We start from the raw sequence: 18115 nt of genomic DNA on the forward strand, positions 1-18115 counted from the left end.
ATGAGACAGATTAAGGTCGTGAATGCGTTTGTCTCGAAATGCTTGATTTGATTGGACACTTCCAGCGGGATCTGGCATGGAAAGGACGAAAAATGGCATGATCGCCATCCCGAGAATACATTCGCGTGGCCGCTTGCATTCCTCTCGGGACTTAACCTGGCAACTGCCACTGTTCTGCTACCCGAACTGTCTCCTGTTACCCCAACGTATTACTATCTTGAGACAAGCGCGCGCAGCTGAACATCCTCAGCGGGCCTGCTTGGATTTGAAAGCTCGTTGGCCGTTCAACCCCTCATCGCCCCTCGCCCGAAGACGGTCTAACTACTAGCCGTTGACTTGCTGCAACCAGGTAAGTGGAAAAAACTGGGTCCAAACTTTGTTAGCAACTGTCTCAACACGAGCGGAAGACTCACTAACTTCATTCGCGCCGGTCCGTCCCTGCTATGAAGCGCTCAAGGGTGGAAGCACGGATCCCCAACTCAACGTCGTACGACAGAAGCATTGCCCGCTTTCCTCACCATCCACACCACCTCTGCATGGATATCAACCACGATCCCCGCCTTTTTTCTGACACGGCTGCGGAGATTGGGTTAGAGGCTCATTTGAGGTCACTTATTCTTGACGAGCCAAGGAGAATGTGATTGTCCTTCTTATCAAGTTCAGTATAAATACGTTGACTGGCAGGAAGACATTTGGTGGCAAGCAACGTTTCTCGTAGTGCTTCCATCGTTACTTAGCTGCAAATGTAAAGAGAAACGCCATACCGTTCCAGTCCCAAGTCGTCATGATTTTGAGTTTGGCTTCGGGAAGTCAAACCGAGACCTCAAAAATGCTGCTTTCCGCATACGTGATCGAAGCTCTTCATGTCTCTTGTAAGCCTGAAAGGAAGAGCTTTCAGCTTGCTTACCACACATCAGTGCTAGTTTATTTGTTCAAATGCGCTCAAACTCCCTCGCTAGAAATGGGCTTCAGATCAGGATCTACTGAGTAGGTTCTTTTCATATTACACATTTTTGTAGCTGATCAACTAGCAGCTGCTGAAACGAGCCGAGATGTTCGGCCTTCATCACATCTGGATCATTGTGACTGACGTTGCACATTCATTGTTTGGAGCCCCCCTACTCAAAGATGGACTCCAATATCCCCTTGGAAGCAAGTTCAACTTGCCTCACATAACTTCAATTACAAATCTATCTCCTGATTATCCGGATTTTATCCCATATGGTAGCAATATCGACCGGTTCAGATGCCAATACCCTACCTTGATCGGCTGGGAGTATTGCGGCAACGCCGACAACCAATCATGTTGGCTTCGGAATCCCTCAACCGGAGAGGAGTATAATATTAACACTGACTACGAGGACAAGATGCCTCCAGGTGTCCCCCGTATCTATACTCTGAATGTCACTGATGGTGTGATAAACGCCAATGGTCTGAATTTCTACGAAGCAAAGATGTTTAACAATTCGTTTCCTGGTCCATTGATCGAGGCCTGCTGGGGTGACCAAGTTTTAATCAATGTTACGAATTATCTGACCTATAACGGCACAAGCATTCACTGGCATGGCATCAGACAGTTTCAAACAATGCACATGGACGGCGTCAACGGCATCACTCAGTGCCCTATTGCTCCTAACGATTGGTTTCTCTACAACTGGACTGCGACACAGTATGGCTCATCGTGGTACCATAGCCATTACTCAGTCCAATATGCGGATGGCCTCCAAGCGCCAATAGTAAGTTACAGATAGTACTTTCACTCAGAATGTGTTCGCGTCCAACTACCTCCACTATTCATGTGATGTGAATGTCGTAACACGGATACAATGGCACTAATTTTAGCATAGACAATTCACGGGCCAACGTCCTTCCCTTACGATGAGGCAGTAGAGCCCATCACTGTTACGGATTGGGGTAAGCCATCATCTTATATGGTTGGGGCCACTACTAAGTGGCAGTGCCTTTACGCTCCCAACCTTTACATTATGCTTCCGTACTGACAGATCTTCCACAGCGAACAACAGTGCTTTCTCGTTTCTGGGACCCGATCCTCCGTACATGCAGCAAGACATCCTCCTCGGTGGCCGCGGAAATATTACGCGGTTCTCCAACAACACAGTGACAAACACCACAGAGATTCGACCAGGTTTTGAACTCGTGTTTGAGCCTTTGGATACCAAGTCAGGTTCGCGGGCTAAACGGTACTTGCTGCGTATCATCAACACGGCATTTGATTCAATGTTTGTCTTCTCCATCGACAATCACAATTTCACCGTAGTAGAAGCCGACTTTGTCCCGATTGAGCCATACAACACCACCTCTATACTCATTGCCATCGGCCAGAGGTATCATATCATCGTCGAGGCGAATCCAGTGACCAACAGCTCTGATCCTTCTGCCAACCCACTACCCCCCAAAGACAACAACAACTTTTGGATTCGGACTTGGGTTCCTACAGTCATTCCTCCCCACGGAAAGAAAAGATCATGTGGTGAGGCCGGCGTCGGCGGCTCTTATATGAATACCGGCATTCTTCGCTACGATGAGACCAGCACGGCGGATCCAATCACCGAACCGTGGGTATTCACCGATGATTGTTCGGACACGACCTTCCAGAACAACTTCAAGCCGGTCGTACCATGGACAGTTGGGCCACCTGCCAACGGTGAAATAGGAGAACAGTTCAACGTCGCGGTTCTAACGGATAAGGGCCAAGGCAGCAAGGGCCCGTATGGCGCAGCATTCTTTGGGTTTGATGGGCCTAACAACGAAGGTGGGCCTCTGGTTCCTTTCCAGACCACCTACGGCAACCCGACATTTTTGAACCTTGACAATGTCGGTGACGAGTGGCCTGCAGGATGGGTTATTGTACCGGAGAATTACACAGACAGTGACTGGGTAAGTCAATGGACATGCTACTTTTCGATGAAATAAACCACTAACTCGGCGATACCAGATTTACCTGGTCCTGAACTCCGGAGGGAGCCATACCTTCGGCCCTCATCCGGTGAGTTCCTCTATTGACATTCCCACAACAACTGAGCTAGGACGATGTATGCTAATAGCGCACAGATTCATCTTCATGGCCACGATTTCGCAATCGTCCAGGAAGATGATAGTCAGCTCTGGGACCCAAGCCTCTTCAATCCCAATCTCGATAACCCCCCGCGCCGTGATGTGGTTTTACTACCTCTATCCGGCTTTGCGGTTATCGCATTCAAGGCGGACAACCCGGGAGTGTGGCTGATGCATTGTCACATCGCCCTGCACGCCTCTGCAGGCCTCTCTCTGCAGATCATGGAGCGACAGGCGGCGGCTAATGCCCTTTGGCCACCTGGACAGTCCCCTGCGCTGGACAAGGCCCATCGTGTTTGCGCCAAGTGGAACACTTGGGCGTATGACTGCAAGAATTATTGGCCGGGTAATAATGGCACAAAAGAAAACCCCGAATATCCTTCCTGCGATGAAAACCTTCAGAACGATTCTGGGGTATAGTGTAATGGGGATAGTATGGTTACATCTTGAGGTGCATGCGCAAATTAGTTGAGACGCTGTATGTTGGGGATGAAACTGTGGAACTGTGGAAGGGCAGAATGGCAAAACAAGCAACTTTCCCAGCGTTAATTCAATAAACAAAACAAGTAAAATTACTATTACTTCCACTTATTACATTGACTGATATTTGATCAAGGCACAATTTGTGCCGTGTTCAATATCGACATACATAAGTCGGTCCTCAACATCCCGGTATTCAATCAACCAGAGATATAGGGGTTCACACCAAACCAGAAGAGCCCGCCACGAGACGCATTTGGTCAAAATTGATAACGCCAAGATCTCGATACTTCCAAAGAGGAGCCTGCCTAAATGTTTCCGAACGGGCAGTATCTGCATAAAGGAAACCGCTAATGCAACCTTCTAACCCAGCACAAGAACGATTGTGAGGCAGCGGCATTCATCCACCTACCAGACAAGCAATAGAGGACTTGCTTTGCCCAAAGTCGTCGAAAAGATCATCCATAATTTCACAGTGTACTGTCCTAATACAGCGCTCACCGTCAATTGGATGGTGGTGAAGCATGAGACGCAAATACAAAACAAGCCTTAGGTTCGACACGTCAGCCTTGTCAGCAATTGCAGCACATCTGCCAAGCCTGAGTTTGTCCCATTATTTCCCAAAACGCCAGCGGCCATGGCATGGCTGCTGCAGACTTCCAGCTGGGCCTCGGCCAGGCCGGCCCATGCAATTTGCAAGTCACTCTTTAGCTGACGTTGCGTTGGCAGTTGAGCCCGGCCAATGAGCGACAAGTCGTCGTATTATGGTGTGCGAGCAACTTGGTGCAGTGGGGCTTATCAACAGCAGTGATCCTTTGGGACGAATCTGACGGTGGCGCTACCCCCCTGAGAGTCAGCATTGGGTGTAGACGAGGAGTGATTTCTGGTTGGATACGTGGTGATAAGAAGATTGGGGGAGCTATACGGACGTCTAAAAGGCATCATCCTTCGAACATTGTTAATTCACATCGAATTATCTCAGAACTAAGCCATGGTGGTGAGCATGGATGAGTTATGCGAGCTGGCTGCGGATTCCTTTGAATGGATGGCTAGCTGGTCAACCTCAACCTCTGCCGAGGGTCCTTTGGCATGTATAACAACCGCAGTCCTGCAAAGATGGCTTCGTCACCTCCAGTTGGGCACACTTCTGTACACCAGAAGCCTCCCCGAATTCAAGAAACAGCCTCTCTCATCACACACAATGTCCTCAAGATCCTTCACCAAGTTCCCAGACCTTCCCGCCGAACTCCGCCTCAAGGTGTGGGACGAGGCTACCGCCGGGCCTTCAATGCACATCTTCGACGTCTGTTTTCCCTCCTGGCGCGGCAGCGACCGCAGCAAACGCGCACTCCAGGATGTTGATGGCAACATCTCAAAGAACAACGAAGCGAGGTGGAGCAAGTATAGTCAATGCGCCTTTCTAGACGCTGTCGAAACGGGACCCGTGGAACTCACACGCCCAACACGAATTGCGAGGCACGCGTATGATCCGTCGGTGTATAAGCTGCGGCGGACGCAGCAGTTGGTGTGCTCCGAAGCCTCGGCGGCCGCAACGAGGCATTTGAGAAGCACAAATCGCAACACTGTTTATTTGCCAGGCCGGAACGAGAAGATACAGTACGACAACGACGAGGACGTGCTATTTCTGCGGTTTAGAGACGGCGGGGCGCTCACTGATCTCAGTCACGGAGTGCTTTCTGGCGAGTTTGAGGCTTCGGGAGCAAATAGCCTCACCGATGTGCTCGAGGGACCTTGGAGTGCCGAGATGGCCGAGACGCTGCACGACGCGCGCCAAATTGCTTTGGACATCGCGGAGACGTGGACTCTCGCGACCATGGGGGCTGTTCTTTTGGAAGAAGCGGCGTATCTAGCTTGCTGTCTGCAACAGGGTCTCCGGGTGTTGTACTTGGTCGACTACTGCAACGGCCGATGCACACGATGTAACCGGCAAGATACCAAGGCGGCCAAGCTCCAGACCCGCGGGGACCTGTATCGACAGCTTCACAGTTGGTCCACGGACGAAGCTATGGCGAGGAAACCGGATGTGATATACGGTGTCGGGAAAACGTATCGCGAGGTTTTCGATTTTGATGGGCTTGGTTGGTCGGATGAGCATCCGTCTTACTTATTTGCGAGGGCGATGGACGAGATGATCAGAAGCCAGCAGGCCGATGCAGACGCGCCCAACTTTGAGGGGGTGAGGGTATTGCTGGTTGAGGACGAGGAGGTGGGAGATGTGGACACAACCACGCTGATGGACTGCAATCCGAACGGCGCCCCGGAACGCTTTGCAGGTGAACTCGTGAACATGCAATGATCGAGCTAAGCCGGACTTGGTACGGGTCAAGATATCCAGATATAGGAAAAGTCCCCAGGAGTAAGCTGACGCAGGAGCCAGTCATCCTGAGCAAAAGATCAAACGTGCTGACGTGGGTTAACGAGACGCACGCTTGGTCGGGACGCTGCACTGGCTGGTCTCGGATGGCAGGGACACCTTGTATTACTATTGTCTCTCCAAATGAGACCAGAGAACAACTTGGCCGCCGTAAGCACTGATAAAATGTGCCAAAGCCCACCAGTCTTTGACTGAGAATACCTTTTGACGCCATACTATGCATATACCACACAAGCTTAAATCCACACATAATTAGCCCGCTAGAAGCTGTCGAATTGTTAGCACATGGTCCCAAGGTGGTGATTGATGAAGTGCAGTACTCACCGTATCTCATAGGATCCCGCTCTCGTCATGTACCGCACCCACTTGACGCTCGAATAATTGCTCTTCTCAAACACCTTCAGGTACCTAACCAAAAGGCCCGAACTCGTAAACATCAACAAGCTGAAGTTGAGATTCAGGGGTGGTCGTGACCATGCCCGTTGGTTTGTCATGCTCGTTAGGATAGCCTCGGCGCTCAACACAAACTCGCTTTGGCCGGTGAAGCGGCCGATTTTCCAAACAATGTTGTTCTCGCTAGGCTCGTACTTGGCCTTGCCCTGGGTGCACCGTTCCGTGATCTTAGCAGTGTTGAGCGGCGTGGGAATGCGGACGACGACGTTGGTAGCGAAGAGCTTGGAGCCAAAGTTGGCCTTGATGCCGATGCTGTACTCGACCTTGGTGCGGCCCACCTCGTTGACGATGGCGTGGACCTTGAAAGGCAGGTTGACATTCTCGGTAGCACGGTAGCGCATGAGCTCGAACTCGCCGTCGGGGGGAACGAAGGAGATGATGCGGTCGCTGTCGAACTTGCCTAGCTTGACACACTGGTGGAATTGGCAGTCCTCGAGGGTGACGCTGCCCGCTGCCGCCTTCGTCGCCTTGGTGCCCATCCTGTTCCCACTGGGCAGGCTCAAAAGCCCGTCGTTGTCGAGAAGAAGACGGTCGTTGAGACCGAACTTGCATTCTGGCGTGCCGGACAGGTAGGCGCGCATGACGATCTGGCCCGTCACATCTGCGCGAAGCACGGCTCCCGTGGCGGACATGAGGAGGTTGACGTCCTCAATGACATCGACGAAAGCCTCGTTCTTTCTGTACTTAACATCCGCCTTGCGCCACGAGAGCGCACCTGTCGCCTGCATTGTGATCTTGGCCGAGTCTTCGGCGGCTCTCTCCGACTTCACGCCTTCGGTGGTGATGTACATCTTGAGGGTATCGGTTTCGGTGTTTTGAGGGTAGCCGAAGTCAATGATCTCTGCGGGCAAAGGCGTCAGGGCGAGCAACAAGGTACGGATTGAGCGGACCTACCGTCGAGCAGCTCATAGACAAGCACGAAGTTGTTCTTGACAGCCTCCTCATCAAACTTGCCAAAGTAGCCCCTCCCCAGGGCGATCAGGCGGTACAGGAACTCGAAGACGAGCGCGGCGTTCGCATTGCTCTTGGTGATGGCCACCAGGTAGATGTTCTCGTGCTTGACATGGCTGAATGTGGTGCTGCCGAGAGTCAAGATGGGGGACCGGACTTGTGCGTTCGAGATCACCTGAATCCGGAAGACGTCGGCAAGTCGGGGTCTGCAGTCGTTGCGAAAGGCGCGGAAGATGAGGTTCTCGCCCTTTTGGTTGAAGATGAGGATTCCGGACAGCATCTTGGCGAGTGCGAGAGCGCGAGGGGAGCGACCACGGACAGCAGCCAGCGGCTCGGAGGGCGGATGTGGTGGTTGTGGGAGATGGAGGCTCGCGGGCGGGACGGCGTGGGGTGGATTGGGCTCGGGGACGGGATCTCGGTCAGCGTCAGGGGAGCTCGACGAGGTCGTGGTGACACTTTCGGAAATTCTGCCCGCTAGGTGAAGGAGCCGGGGCGGTGAAGCTCACCTCTCAGGCACAGTAGTGTACTACTCCGCCGTTGACCTGACCGGGGCTCCGAGCGATGTGGATCTCCTAGTTACGTGATCCACCTGCTAAACGCACTGTCCGTGGAACGATCTGCTCGGCATAGCGTTTTAGCGGCTTCCGAGGGCCATCTTATGTCAGCACAATCCTGATTGACAGTGCGGAAGAATCACTCACACCCACACGTCCCTCCTCCTCCCTCTAACATTTTCACCTGTCCCGTCTTCAGCCAACCTCCGAATAAATAATACAAGGTCAACGTCCCTATCAACGATTTCAACACGTCATAACCTTGTTCCGTATTCCATCGCGTTAAGAATGTGTTGGAACAAACGCACTGTAAATAACAGACTGCGCTACCGTTGGCCTTCCGTTCCCTTGCTGGAACAACTGCGGTTGGCCTAAGCAAACTCCCGAGTACAAGCTTGGATGCCTCCCTGCGCTGTATTCCGCCGTGAAGGCAAACGCCTGTCCTTTTGAGATTCATATTGCCTCAAGTAGTGTCTGGAATACCTTCATCGACATCATCAAACGACGATATTGAGGGCATGAGGTTCTGATGTTGAGATCTATAGCAACATCAATATGGATCGTTTCCATGGACCTGGAATCAATCACTAGATTGCCAATCAATGTTTAATAGACAAGCAATCAGTTTTGATTGCCTCTTGTCGTGGCCATCATTAACACCCGACAGGGCCGAGTGACACGGCACCACCACCTACCTGGTCTCGGCCACTGTAAACCCCAAATTTCCCCAACTCGCTTACTGTCCCTTGCGTGCGGCTCCAACGTGTTTTTCCTCGCTACCGGTACCTGAAGCCATGCCACTTTTGCTTCGGTATTCGATCCGTCAATAGGCCCGTCCCACATGTCCCTCACACCCGCCTCTGTGGACGGTATCGTGACACCATCATCAAGCAGGCTAACAGATCAAACACACCGAGCACGCCACTTTGAAGCCGCTCGCTTCGGGGTGATCCAGCCGTTGTTCCAATCGAGAATATGCTCTACTGCAAATTGGCCGGAACGACATGAAGACCTTTCCGACTCCCCATGGCACCCTCTACGACGTTCCCCACACCCAACGCGCCCCCATGACCAATGCGCTCTTCCTTTCAAGGCTAATATGGAGCGTCACCTCCGAGATGACTTACACTCCGTTACATCCAACCCGCTGCCTGCTCACCCCATGGTTGGCGGACTTTCCTCCTTTGAGCAATCAAATATCGACAACGGCGGTGCCTAGTTGCGTCGCCAACTAAATTCGCCTCCATGCCCAGCTTTTGTTCCTGGTCCATCATGGCATCGACCAAACAATTCCATGGTTCAACCCTGACCTCCGGATGTCTCTTCCATAACCCCATGGGCACGATACGACGCTCGGCTTCGCCCGTCTCCTTTACGCTTGTCTCAAAGGAGTAACTGAACTCAGAATGCCGAATCCTCGCTCCGAGATCGTGGGGCACAGTCCCTCGTCCGTGGCGAGCCCAGAACCCGTTCATCCCGTCGATCCGAAAGACTCAAGCTATGGACTTGGAGGCAGCTGGTATTTGTCGTTGATCGGAAGATGATAAAAGAGCCGGTTCCCAGGTTGCTTCGAGCCTTTTGGAACTGCAACCCACGGACAACCCCTGCCTTCAGAGTCAAGTCGACGAGGTTCAGAACCAAGCTAACAATGGCTACCCGCACTCTTCTTGCTGCTGTCCTCCTGGGCACTGCTGTCTTTGCCATCCCCATTGAAGAAAGACAATCTTGCGGAGCCGTCTGGTAAGTTATCGATGGGACCGCCATGAACATGCTCTAATCAAACTTAGGACCCAATGTGGTGGCCTTGAATGGACTGGCCCTACCTGCTGCGTGTCTGGCACCACCTGTGTCCTCAACAACCCTTACTACAGCCAGTGCATCCCCGGCAGCGCCCCTCCTGCTTCCAGCACCACGGCCGCTTCTTCGACCGTTCCTACCAGCACCACCGCGGTTATTAGCCCATCTCGGACCTCGACGACCGGCGTCACGACCACCAGCCGCGCCGGCAGCGCTACCACCACCGCCCCCCCTGCCACCGGCGGTGCTACCTACACTGGTAACCCCTTCTCCGGCGTGAACCTCTGGGCCAACTCGTACTATGCCTCCGAAATCACGACTCTTGCGATTCCATCCCTGAGTCCTGCGCTCGCGACTGCCGCAGCGAACGTTGCCAAGGTGCCAACGTTCATGTGGATGTAAGTTGATCATCTTGGAGCGTATGTCCTAGACCTGCCATGCTGATGCTGTTTCCAGGGACACCCGCGCCAAGATCCCCTTGGTTGATACTACTCTGGCCGACATCCGCCGTGCTAACCAGGCTGGCGGCAACTATGCCGGTGAATTTGTCGTCTACGACCTTCCCGACCGCGACTGCGCTGCCGCTGCCTCTAACGGCGAGTATTCCATTGCCAACGGCGGCGTTGCCAAGTACAAAGAGTACATTGACGCGATCCGCACCATGATCCTCAAGTACTCGGACATTCGCATTATCCTTGTCATCGGTGTGTACCCTACTCCCATTAACAAATTTGAATTTCCTAACCATTCTCAGAACCCGATTCCCTTGCCAACCTCATTACCAACCTCAACGTTGCCAAGTGCGCTGGTGCGCAGGCCGCCTACCTCGAGTGCACCAACTATGCCGTCACCCAACTCAACCTACCCAACGTCGCCATGTACCTTGACGGTGGCCATGCTGGCTGGCTCGGATGGCAGGCAAACATCGGACCCGCTGCTACCCTCTATAGTAAGGTTTTCAAGGATGCCGGCAGCCCGAAGGCCTTGCGTGGCCTCGTCACCAACGTTGCCAACTACAACGCTTGGAGCGTCAGCTCTCCACCTCCCTACACTTCAGGTACTGAATCTCTCAAACCCCTTGATCATCTCAGTGTATTTAACTGTTCTTAGGCAACTCAAATTACGATGAGAAGCACTACATTGAGGCTTTCGGTCCTCTTCTCGCAGCGCAAGGTTGGAATGCTCAATTCATTGTTGACCAGGGTCGCTCTGGCAAGCAACCCACCGGCCAGGAGGCATGGGGAGATTGGTGCAACGCCATCGGTACTGGCTTCGGACTTCGGCCTTCCACCAACACTGGCTCGTCGCTCGTTGATGCCTTCGTCTGGGTTAAGCCTGGTGGTGAGAGTGACGGTACTTCCGACACCACTGCCGCCCGTTACGACTTCAACTGTGGCAAGAACGACGCCCTCAAGCCTGCTCCCGAAGCTGGCACTTGGTTCCAGGCCTACTTTGAGCAGCTGCTCAAGAATGCCAACCCGGCCTTCTAAGCGGAATCGCTGTGCCTTGATCTCTCTCGGAATTGGAGAAGCGGCGGAGAGCATAGACTACCAATCTCAAATTATCTTCTTGTACATAGTTGACACATATTTGGAGACGGGTTGTACATACGGTATGAAAGTAAAACCACATAAATCGTGCCTAGGGCCAACATTGTTATGTCTGACTTGATCTAGTCCAGTCCAGTCCAGTCCAGTCCATGTATATCATAAATGTTCCCTGTATCGTGAAATTTCGAGGGAATCCTCTATGCCCAGCATAATGAAACCCAACTTCTTCGGTGCCATGGAAATGATAAGCTCACATCCACAGATACAACAAAGTCAAACTACAAGGCCAACCTAGTTGATCCCAAAGTTTACCTAGTTGGCAATACGAAGAATTCCTTTTGTTCTCAGTTTCATCATGTGCCTCTTTCATTTTTCGGATATGTTAGCCATTAGAATTTTTGATGTTCCTACTGGGCTGCTTGTGGTCTGAACCTCTTTCCGACCCCCGTCCTTGATGCCAGAGTCGCAGGGTTGAGACGGTTACGGCCCTGCTTTATGTGCTTTCTTTCAACTTTGTCAGCTTCTTGAACGATATCTCTTGCTAAAAAGAGAATCACATACTTTATTCAAGGGCCGGTGGTCGAAGAACCCGTTTGTCACAAGCCAAGGGCAACAAAGGCAAGGAGGCCATACGTCTAGAAGTTCACAGCACTTCAGCCTCTCTGCTTTCACGTCGACAATGTCTCCGTTCTGGCCTGCTAATGCGTCGTTTCACGCAAAGGGCAAGACCCAAAGCCCCGACCTTCCGGCGCATCAAGTCGGTGAGTCAAGCCGCGCCACGAAGAATCACGATGGTGGGAGAGCCGACTCGGTGGGTGATCACGCCTACGAGAGCCCGATGATGTCGCCGTCGTCAAACTTGACCAGCTACTTCAACCTCCAAGGGGCCAGCTCAAAGAAAGGCCAGGAGCAACCTTACGATCCAGGTTACCCTGGCTTCCGCCCTGTCAACAAGAGGCTTCTTGAGGTTTTATATGAACCAGAGTCGTGCCAGAAGATACCGGGTTTGGTCCCATCGCGTCCACCAGCAACCATGGAGCATCATCCTCTTCCTTCGGGCGGAAAAAATAGAGACCCGGACGTCAACATGACCGACGCGCCTCTCTACGATGGTTCCAATCATTTCCTCCCTGCTTCGTCGGACCCTTGGCCGCGGTTGGCCTATTCGAACACCGCCCACCACCCCCAAACTCTGCAACGGTCAACTTCACAACCCATCTACAATCCGAGTTTTCCACCCTGGGGCCACAGCCGTCCATCCACTCCCGCGAGGGGTCCTGCGCCGGGTGTCGATCGGAATGTGGTGACTCCCAGTTTCGAAAATAGTCTATACAATCCTACATCAGTAGGGTCATCATCCTCTTCGCAATCTGCCCAGTACGGCGCCGGCCTCGCTCCTGGCTCCGACATGACGTATTCGTCGGCAACATTGTCGAGTCCCGTGATGGCGCCGCAGACGCAATATGCGGAGTGTTCGGGAGGAGTCGTGCAAAGTCCGTCTCCGTTCTCGGATGCAAGCTATACCATCCACCAAAAGCCGGCGCCGAGTCGGAAAATACTCTCGTACGTTTATCAAGTCTTCCCCTCGATGCCATTCCAGCCTTTTCCCCAAACCGAGGATTCTCTTCGGGGAGACTGGAGGTGTCGGTTCGAGTACATCTGCTAACGTACAAACAGCTCGTTCAATCCCCAGTATGTTGAAGCGGCCCGCGTCGACATCATGGACTTTTCGTCGCCGACACCGTCGCCTGAAGAGGAAGAGAAGCTTCTTCGACACTTCATCCAGCAGATTGTCCGTCAAAAGTGCCCCAACTGCAGCAAATATGGAATGTCCCATTCCAGCAGGGCCGTTTTCAGGCACGCCAGAAATATCCTAGCCCCTAGTGAAGGTTCGTCGATGCCCTACCCGCACCCCCTTCACAGATCCCGGCCGCGTTGCCCCCCGCCCGCTGGCCTTGGAAACTCCCCCCTAACGAGCAAACACCCCCCAGGCCGCCAGACTTTCTCGCTGCTAAGCTTTCCTCCAGTGTCGGGAAACCCGCCCGTGGACTGCAAGCACTCGAGGTGCAACGAGGCCTACTGCCCCGGCTGCTTGCGATCGGCCACCCGGAGCTTCGTCCCCATGACGCCCTTCAATGCCGTCGGCACCGGCACCACCCAGTGGTGCTGCCCCGCCGGACGGCTTTTCCATATCTTCGCCCTTCTCTGCGGCCCGACTGCTCATCCCAAGGACACCCAAGTGTCCATCCTTCAAGATCACCAGGTCAGGGTCAAGCTCAACATAATTTCGGGGCTTGAGCACGCCCATAAGTCCCCTTCGTCCATCAAGAAGGTGACCCAGAGGATAGGCGCCGCGGTGGGCCCGGCCATCGGCACGGGTTACTCGGCCGGCGGATCCGGGTCGAGCGCTGACGCCCCCGACGCTCTTCACATGTCTCTGCTCCAGGAGGAACCAGACAAGAGCGCTGAGATGCTTCCCGGGCTCCTTGCTGCGCTCTGCAAGGCCTGGCCTTCGACGTCCAACTCGAGCGGCTTCGACCAGAACCCCCCGCAGCTCCTGCTGGCCATGGCTCGTCGGAGCCCCTTGATGATCAAGATAGCGGAGCTCCTCCGGGATGACTGCATAGAAGAAGTCATGCGGCGCGGGGCTCTGTACAGCGCCGTGTTCGACTTCCTCCAGGTCCTGGCCGCCCATCCTCTGTCGGCGGCTCTCGTCAGCGGCCCTCGACCGGATTACCCGCTCGCCAAGACCCTGCTGCCCGTCTGTCTCGGCCCCATCCCCTTCTCGGTGTCCGTGGCCGCGGTTGCCTCCCAGGTCATCCCGGACAGCTGGAAGGGCAAAGGCAGAGCCCCGCCGCAAGAGGAGCCTCAAGAGGCTCTGCAGTCGCTGGCCAGCCTGCTGTCGTCCCTGTCGGTCCAGGCCCGGGCCGTGATGAAGTATTACGACGCCAAGAGCGATGACGCCTCTGCGACGCTCGCCATGTGCCAGCGCATCTGCAGTCTCGCGAGCGGATTCCAAGACTTGAACGCCAGCGACGCCGGCACGTCTTCCTCCCCTTCGTCCTCGTGCGCCTCGGACGCGACCGTGGTCGCCACAACGAGCCCCAGGCTGCTGAGAGAGGAGAGGAAGGCGGAGATTCGCAGGTGGCTGGGCGACAACAAGGTTGCCGAGATAGAGGCGAAGAACTGGCTTCGGGAATACAGCTATAGAGAAGAGATCTTGCGTACCGAGGGGCGCATCCCCGAGCCCGGCCGCATGAAGAGACTCGTCTACGAGCTCTCTATGCTCCGGACATCGCTGCCAGAGGGCGTGTTCGTCCGGCATTGCGACACGCGGCTGGACGCCATGAAGGTCCTCATCGTAGGGCCCGAGGGGACTCCCTACGAGAACGGCCTCTTCGAGTTCGACCTATTCTGCCCGCTAAGCTACCCCAACCTGCCGCCCAAGTTGTTGTTCAAAACGATACCGGGCGGGCGCAAGTTCAACCCGAACCTCTACGAGTCTGGCAAAGGTAGCACACGATCTCCCCCGCATCCCTGCCCAAGTCCCAACACGCGTTCTTTTGCGAATCTGACAACTAACGTTGATACTAGTCTGCCTCTCGCTCCTCGACACCTGGGAAGGCGAGCCTTGGGTCCCCCAAAAGTCCACCCTCCTCCAGCTCCTCGTCTCGATCCAGGCCATGATTTTCTGCGCGGAGCCCCTGTGGAACGAGCCCAGCGTGGAGCAGCACCTCGACTCGGCGGCCTCCGAGGTCTACAACGCCGAGGTCCGGTCCGACACGGTCCTCTACGGCATGAGCGAGTGGCTCCGCGGGCGCGACAAGGACGCCGACTCGGGCCCCTGGAAGGACGTGGTCGGGAACCACTTCGAGCTCAACTGGCGCACGATCCTCAAAACCGTGGCCCGGTGGGAGAAGGAGAACCCCGAGAACAACCCCGAGAGCTACAAAAAGATGATGAAATTTGTCCCGGTGCAGCGGTGGTCGAAGCAGCGGCTCGAAGAGGGGACCCGGAGGCTGAAGAGGCACTTTGCAGCGTGGGCGAGCTCCGCCGAGGAGCTGGAGCTCGTCGGAATCTCGCCGGGAGAAAAGAGTCACGTTGGGACGGCCGAAATCGACAGTTCTGATAGTGACTGAGGGCGATGTGGCTTCGGTATGTCAGTGCGACTTGGCTGCTTGCTGTTGAGGGTGGTGAGACTGTAAGAATAGGGTGCCGCTTGTTCTTGGCTGGAGTTTACAACCAGGAGGACTCTTTTGTGCCTGCTTGGAAGACATCCTTGGCTCTGTTTGGAATTCGGTAGCGCTTTACTACTCTATCCAGAGTTTGTTGCTTGCTTCTTCGAGCATCATTCAAGTTGACACTCGCTGTACATAACCCCGATAAGTCAGAGAGGTTCAACACATACGTATAGTAACCTCAAAGCCTTCACCAGCGACCTTCCTCCGAGTCCGAATATTATAACGGTTTGATTTTATCTTAATAGTCTCCTTTCTACTTTGGAATTAGGTCCCTTCACGGGCAAAGGGGGCCAAGCGGCCGGGCATCGGGTGGGATAAGTTGTTTCCCGGACCAAAACCACCCATCATCCGGCTTTCAGAGAAATCAGAGTTTCGACAGCTGACGAACATGCCCAACTTAATCCATCTCGGTTGGGACATTCTGAGCGCCAATTCCACGCTGCGAACATTTTACCCAGGGGACCCGCGTCCAACCTCGCTTCTGTCATAGCCCGGTGGGCGGCTGACGCTTCGAGTTGCATCCCACATAATTTAGCTGTTGCTTTGCCACGTACGTTGGTTCCTTGAACCCTGATGACCTGGCTTCTCAAATATCTAGGTCCGCATGCTCACACCGAGCGGCGTTATCCAACTACGCCAATCGTCTTCAATGAAGACGGCATCCGAGTTTTCCTTCCCTTCGAACGGCAGCTAACGTGACATGGCGCACCAAAGAGCTGGCCCATGCGCAACCTTGGCGACACGTTGCGGTGCATTGTGCGGAAGGCAGACACCGGTTAACTCGGATTTGCTGCTCGTTAATGTTGAGTTCATACAAAAGATCGGCAGCAAACAGCCGGGGTGGCAAACTTGAACGACTCGAGATGTGTATGGGCACCTCATTGACCGCCGGCCATCACCACCCCTAATCGCTCCAGGGTTGGAGTAACTCGGCCTGTGATCTGTCCCTTCAAGGCTTTGATATCCCCCATTGTGGTTGGCGCCACGGCTTGATGGGACAAAGTTAGACGAGGTTTGCATGCGAATGCAGCTGGCGCGGTTTCGAACTAACAAACCTGATCCACCAGATACGACACAGCGTTGCAAGCAAACACGGGCTGACATGCGGCTGGGAACCTGTTGGGAGCGGGGCCACCCTCGTGGCCAGTGTGCTTTGGAGCGATGATACTCGACAAAACAACACGACAAGTTTAAAAGGCTTGACTGACTGACGCCTGGCGGTCGCCGCGGCACTGAGTTTGTGAGCATGACTGGTGTCATCCAGAGGAGAAGAAATGCCGGCCCGCCGATCTTTTGTCACCCATGGCTGCGTAGAACATCAAGCCTGTCGATAAGTCGGCATACAACTGAACGGTCTGCTGGATACCTGGAGTGTTTGTACCACCCGTGCAGTTTCCCCCCGACCCGAATGTTGAAGCTGATTGGGGCTCTCAGGCGTCCGTTCCCAAATAACGGGAAACCCACGTGGAAGAGGTGGGCACAGGCGGACTCGGACCGCGTGTAAGTGGGCGGCCATACATGGCACGCGTGTGCTCTCCAGTTTGGCATTGGGGCAACTGCAAGCTCAGCCGACGCATGACTCGGGACCTGTTGTGCTTGTTTTGTACCCAGCGATCGGTACCGTTTGTACGTAAGAATCGTGACACTCCGTGGAGGAAGCCAAATAGGGCGCAGAACGCGGCGGGCACGTCCAGAAGCGAGCATGATTGAGGTTAAAATGCATAACGAAACCCAAAAAAAATGGGAAGTTCCGACAGACCAGGCCAGCGTAAGAACCGTGGATTACGCCCCAGATTCCTGTCCGTCGATGGGAGACCGAGCAACTGAGAGATTTGCGGCGGAATAGACAGAGGAAGACGCAAGTGACTGCCCCGTTGCTGAGCTTGAGCAACCCCCCGGCCAACGGCAGTCCAGTGCCCGACTCATGGAAACACGTACTAGCGATGGCGACAATTCGTTGAGGGGGGAATCCATGATGGTGCTGCGTGGAAAGCCAAGATATGTCAAAGTTAATTTACACGGCAGGCAAATGGCCATTCAACCTGCGTTGTGGTTGGCCATGGTTGCCGATAGGACTGTGCCGTCTGTTGTGAGCGCCCCCTTGTGGCCCATGGGCCACAGGTGATGCCTAGCGGCCGGGAATGGGTGTGTATGCCACGTGCGGCGCATGCAGGATCCAGGTACACTAGACGTATTAGTGTACACACAGAAGGGAAAAGCGCGAGTGATGGGAGGGGGAGCAGCCAATGGCGCTCCTCAGGTAAGCCAGAGTCGCATTGAAAGTGGTCTGAGGAGTCGAGTTTTAGTGGTGTCGGTGGTGTGAGGGGGCTACGGTGGAAACAGAAACAAAAACGTGGACCACCACCTGAGACGGAAGCCATGAATGAGTGCGTGTGTGTGATTTCGAGAGACTGAATTGCCTACCGTCCCCCGGCCCGCGGACTGGTCGAGAAGCATGAGGTAACGAGAGGATTGCCAGAGGCTTGCTCTTCTCGTCAGATACCGATCGACAAGCCCCCTATCAATCGGCAATATTTGCCACATCTTTACCCGTTTTCGAACAGGAGACGCCAGTGAGGCAGGCTACGATTCAGGGGGGCGTCATTTTGACAGACGAAA

The 18115-nt window shown here is 54.2% G+C and overlaps 5 protein-coding genes across 5 annotated transcripts; 4 read left to right on the plus strand and 1 right to left on the minus strand.

Annotated features, from left to right (window-relative positions):
* Positions 1-1367: 1367 nt before the first annotated feature.
* EsH8_IX_001021 (multicopper oxidase-domain-containing protein) lies at positions 1368-3495 on the plus strand (the record flags this gene model as incomplete). Its single annotated transcript, XM_083267357.1, has 5 exons — positions 1368-1736; positions 1848-1914; positions 2015-2898; positions 2957-3007; positions 3073-3495. 5 exons carry the CDS (start codon positions 1368-1370, stop codon positions 3493-3495), a joined length of 1794 nt encoding a protein of 597 aa, XP_083130922.1.
* A 1261-nt stretch (positions 3496-4756) lies between these two features.
* On the plus strand, positions 4757-5872 carry EsH8_IX_001022 (uncharacterized protein; the record flags this gene model as incomplete). Its single annotated transcript, XM_083267358.1, has 1 exon — positions 4757-5872. The coding sequence occupies one exon, from the start codon at positions 4757-4759 to the stop codon at positions 5870-5872; it is 1116 nt and encodes a 371-aa protein (XP_083130923.1).
* A 338-nt stretch (positions 5873-6210) lies between these two features.
* EsH8_IX_001023 (Mu homology domain-containing protein) lies at positions 6211-7634 on the minus strand (the record flags this gene model as incomplete). Its single annotated transcript, XM_083267359.1, has 3 exons — positions 6211-6217; positions 6275-7244; positions 7298-7634. 3 exons carry the CDS (start codon positions 7632-7634, stop codon positions 6211-6213), a joined length of 1314 nt encoding a protein of 437 aa, XP_083130924.1.
* A 1922-nt stretch (positions 7635-9556) lies between these two features.
* On the plus strand, positions 9557-11195 carry EsH8_IX_001024 (1, 4-beta cellobiohydrolase; the record flags this gene model as incomplete). Its single annotated transcript, XM_083267360.1, has 5 exons — positions 9557-9648; positions 9696-10103; positions 10162-10409; positions 10460-10762; positions 10816-11195. 5 exons carry the CDS (start codon positions 9557-9559, stop codon positions 11193-11195), a joined length of 1431 nt encoding a protein of 476 aa, XP_083130925.1.
* A 739-nt stretch (positions 11196-11934) lies between these two features.
* Positions 11935-15394, plus strand: EsH8_IX_001025 (uncharacterized protein; the record flags this gene model as incomplete). The annotated part of the gene is made up of 3 exons (XM_083267361.1): positions 11935-12818; positions 12933-14767; positions 14850-15394. 3 exons carry the CDS (start codon positions 11935-11937, stop codon positions 15392-15394), a joined length of 3264 nt encoding a protein of 1087 aa, XP_083130926.1.
* Positions 15395-18115: the final 2721 nt, after the last annotated feature.

This window comes from Colletotrichum jinshuiense, chromosome 9, assembly GCF_051148585.1.
Source record: "Colletotrichum jinshuiense chromosome 9, complete sequence".
NCBI classification, from domain to species: Eukaryota; Fungi; Ascomycota; class Sordariomycetes; order Glomerellales; family Glomerellaceae; genus Colletotrichum; species Colletotrichum jinshuiense.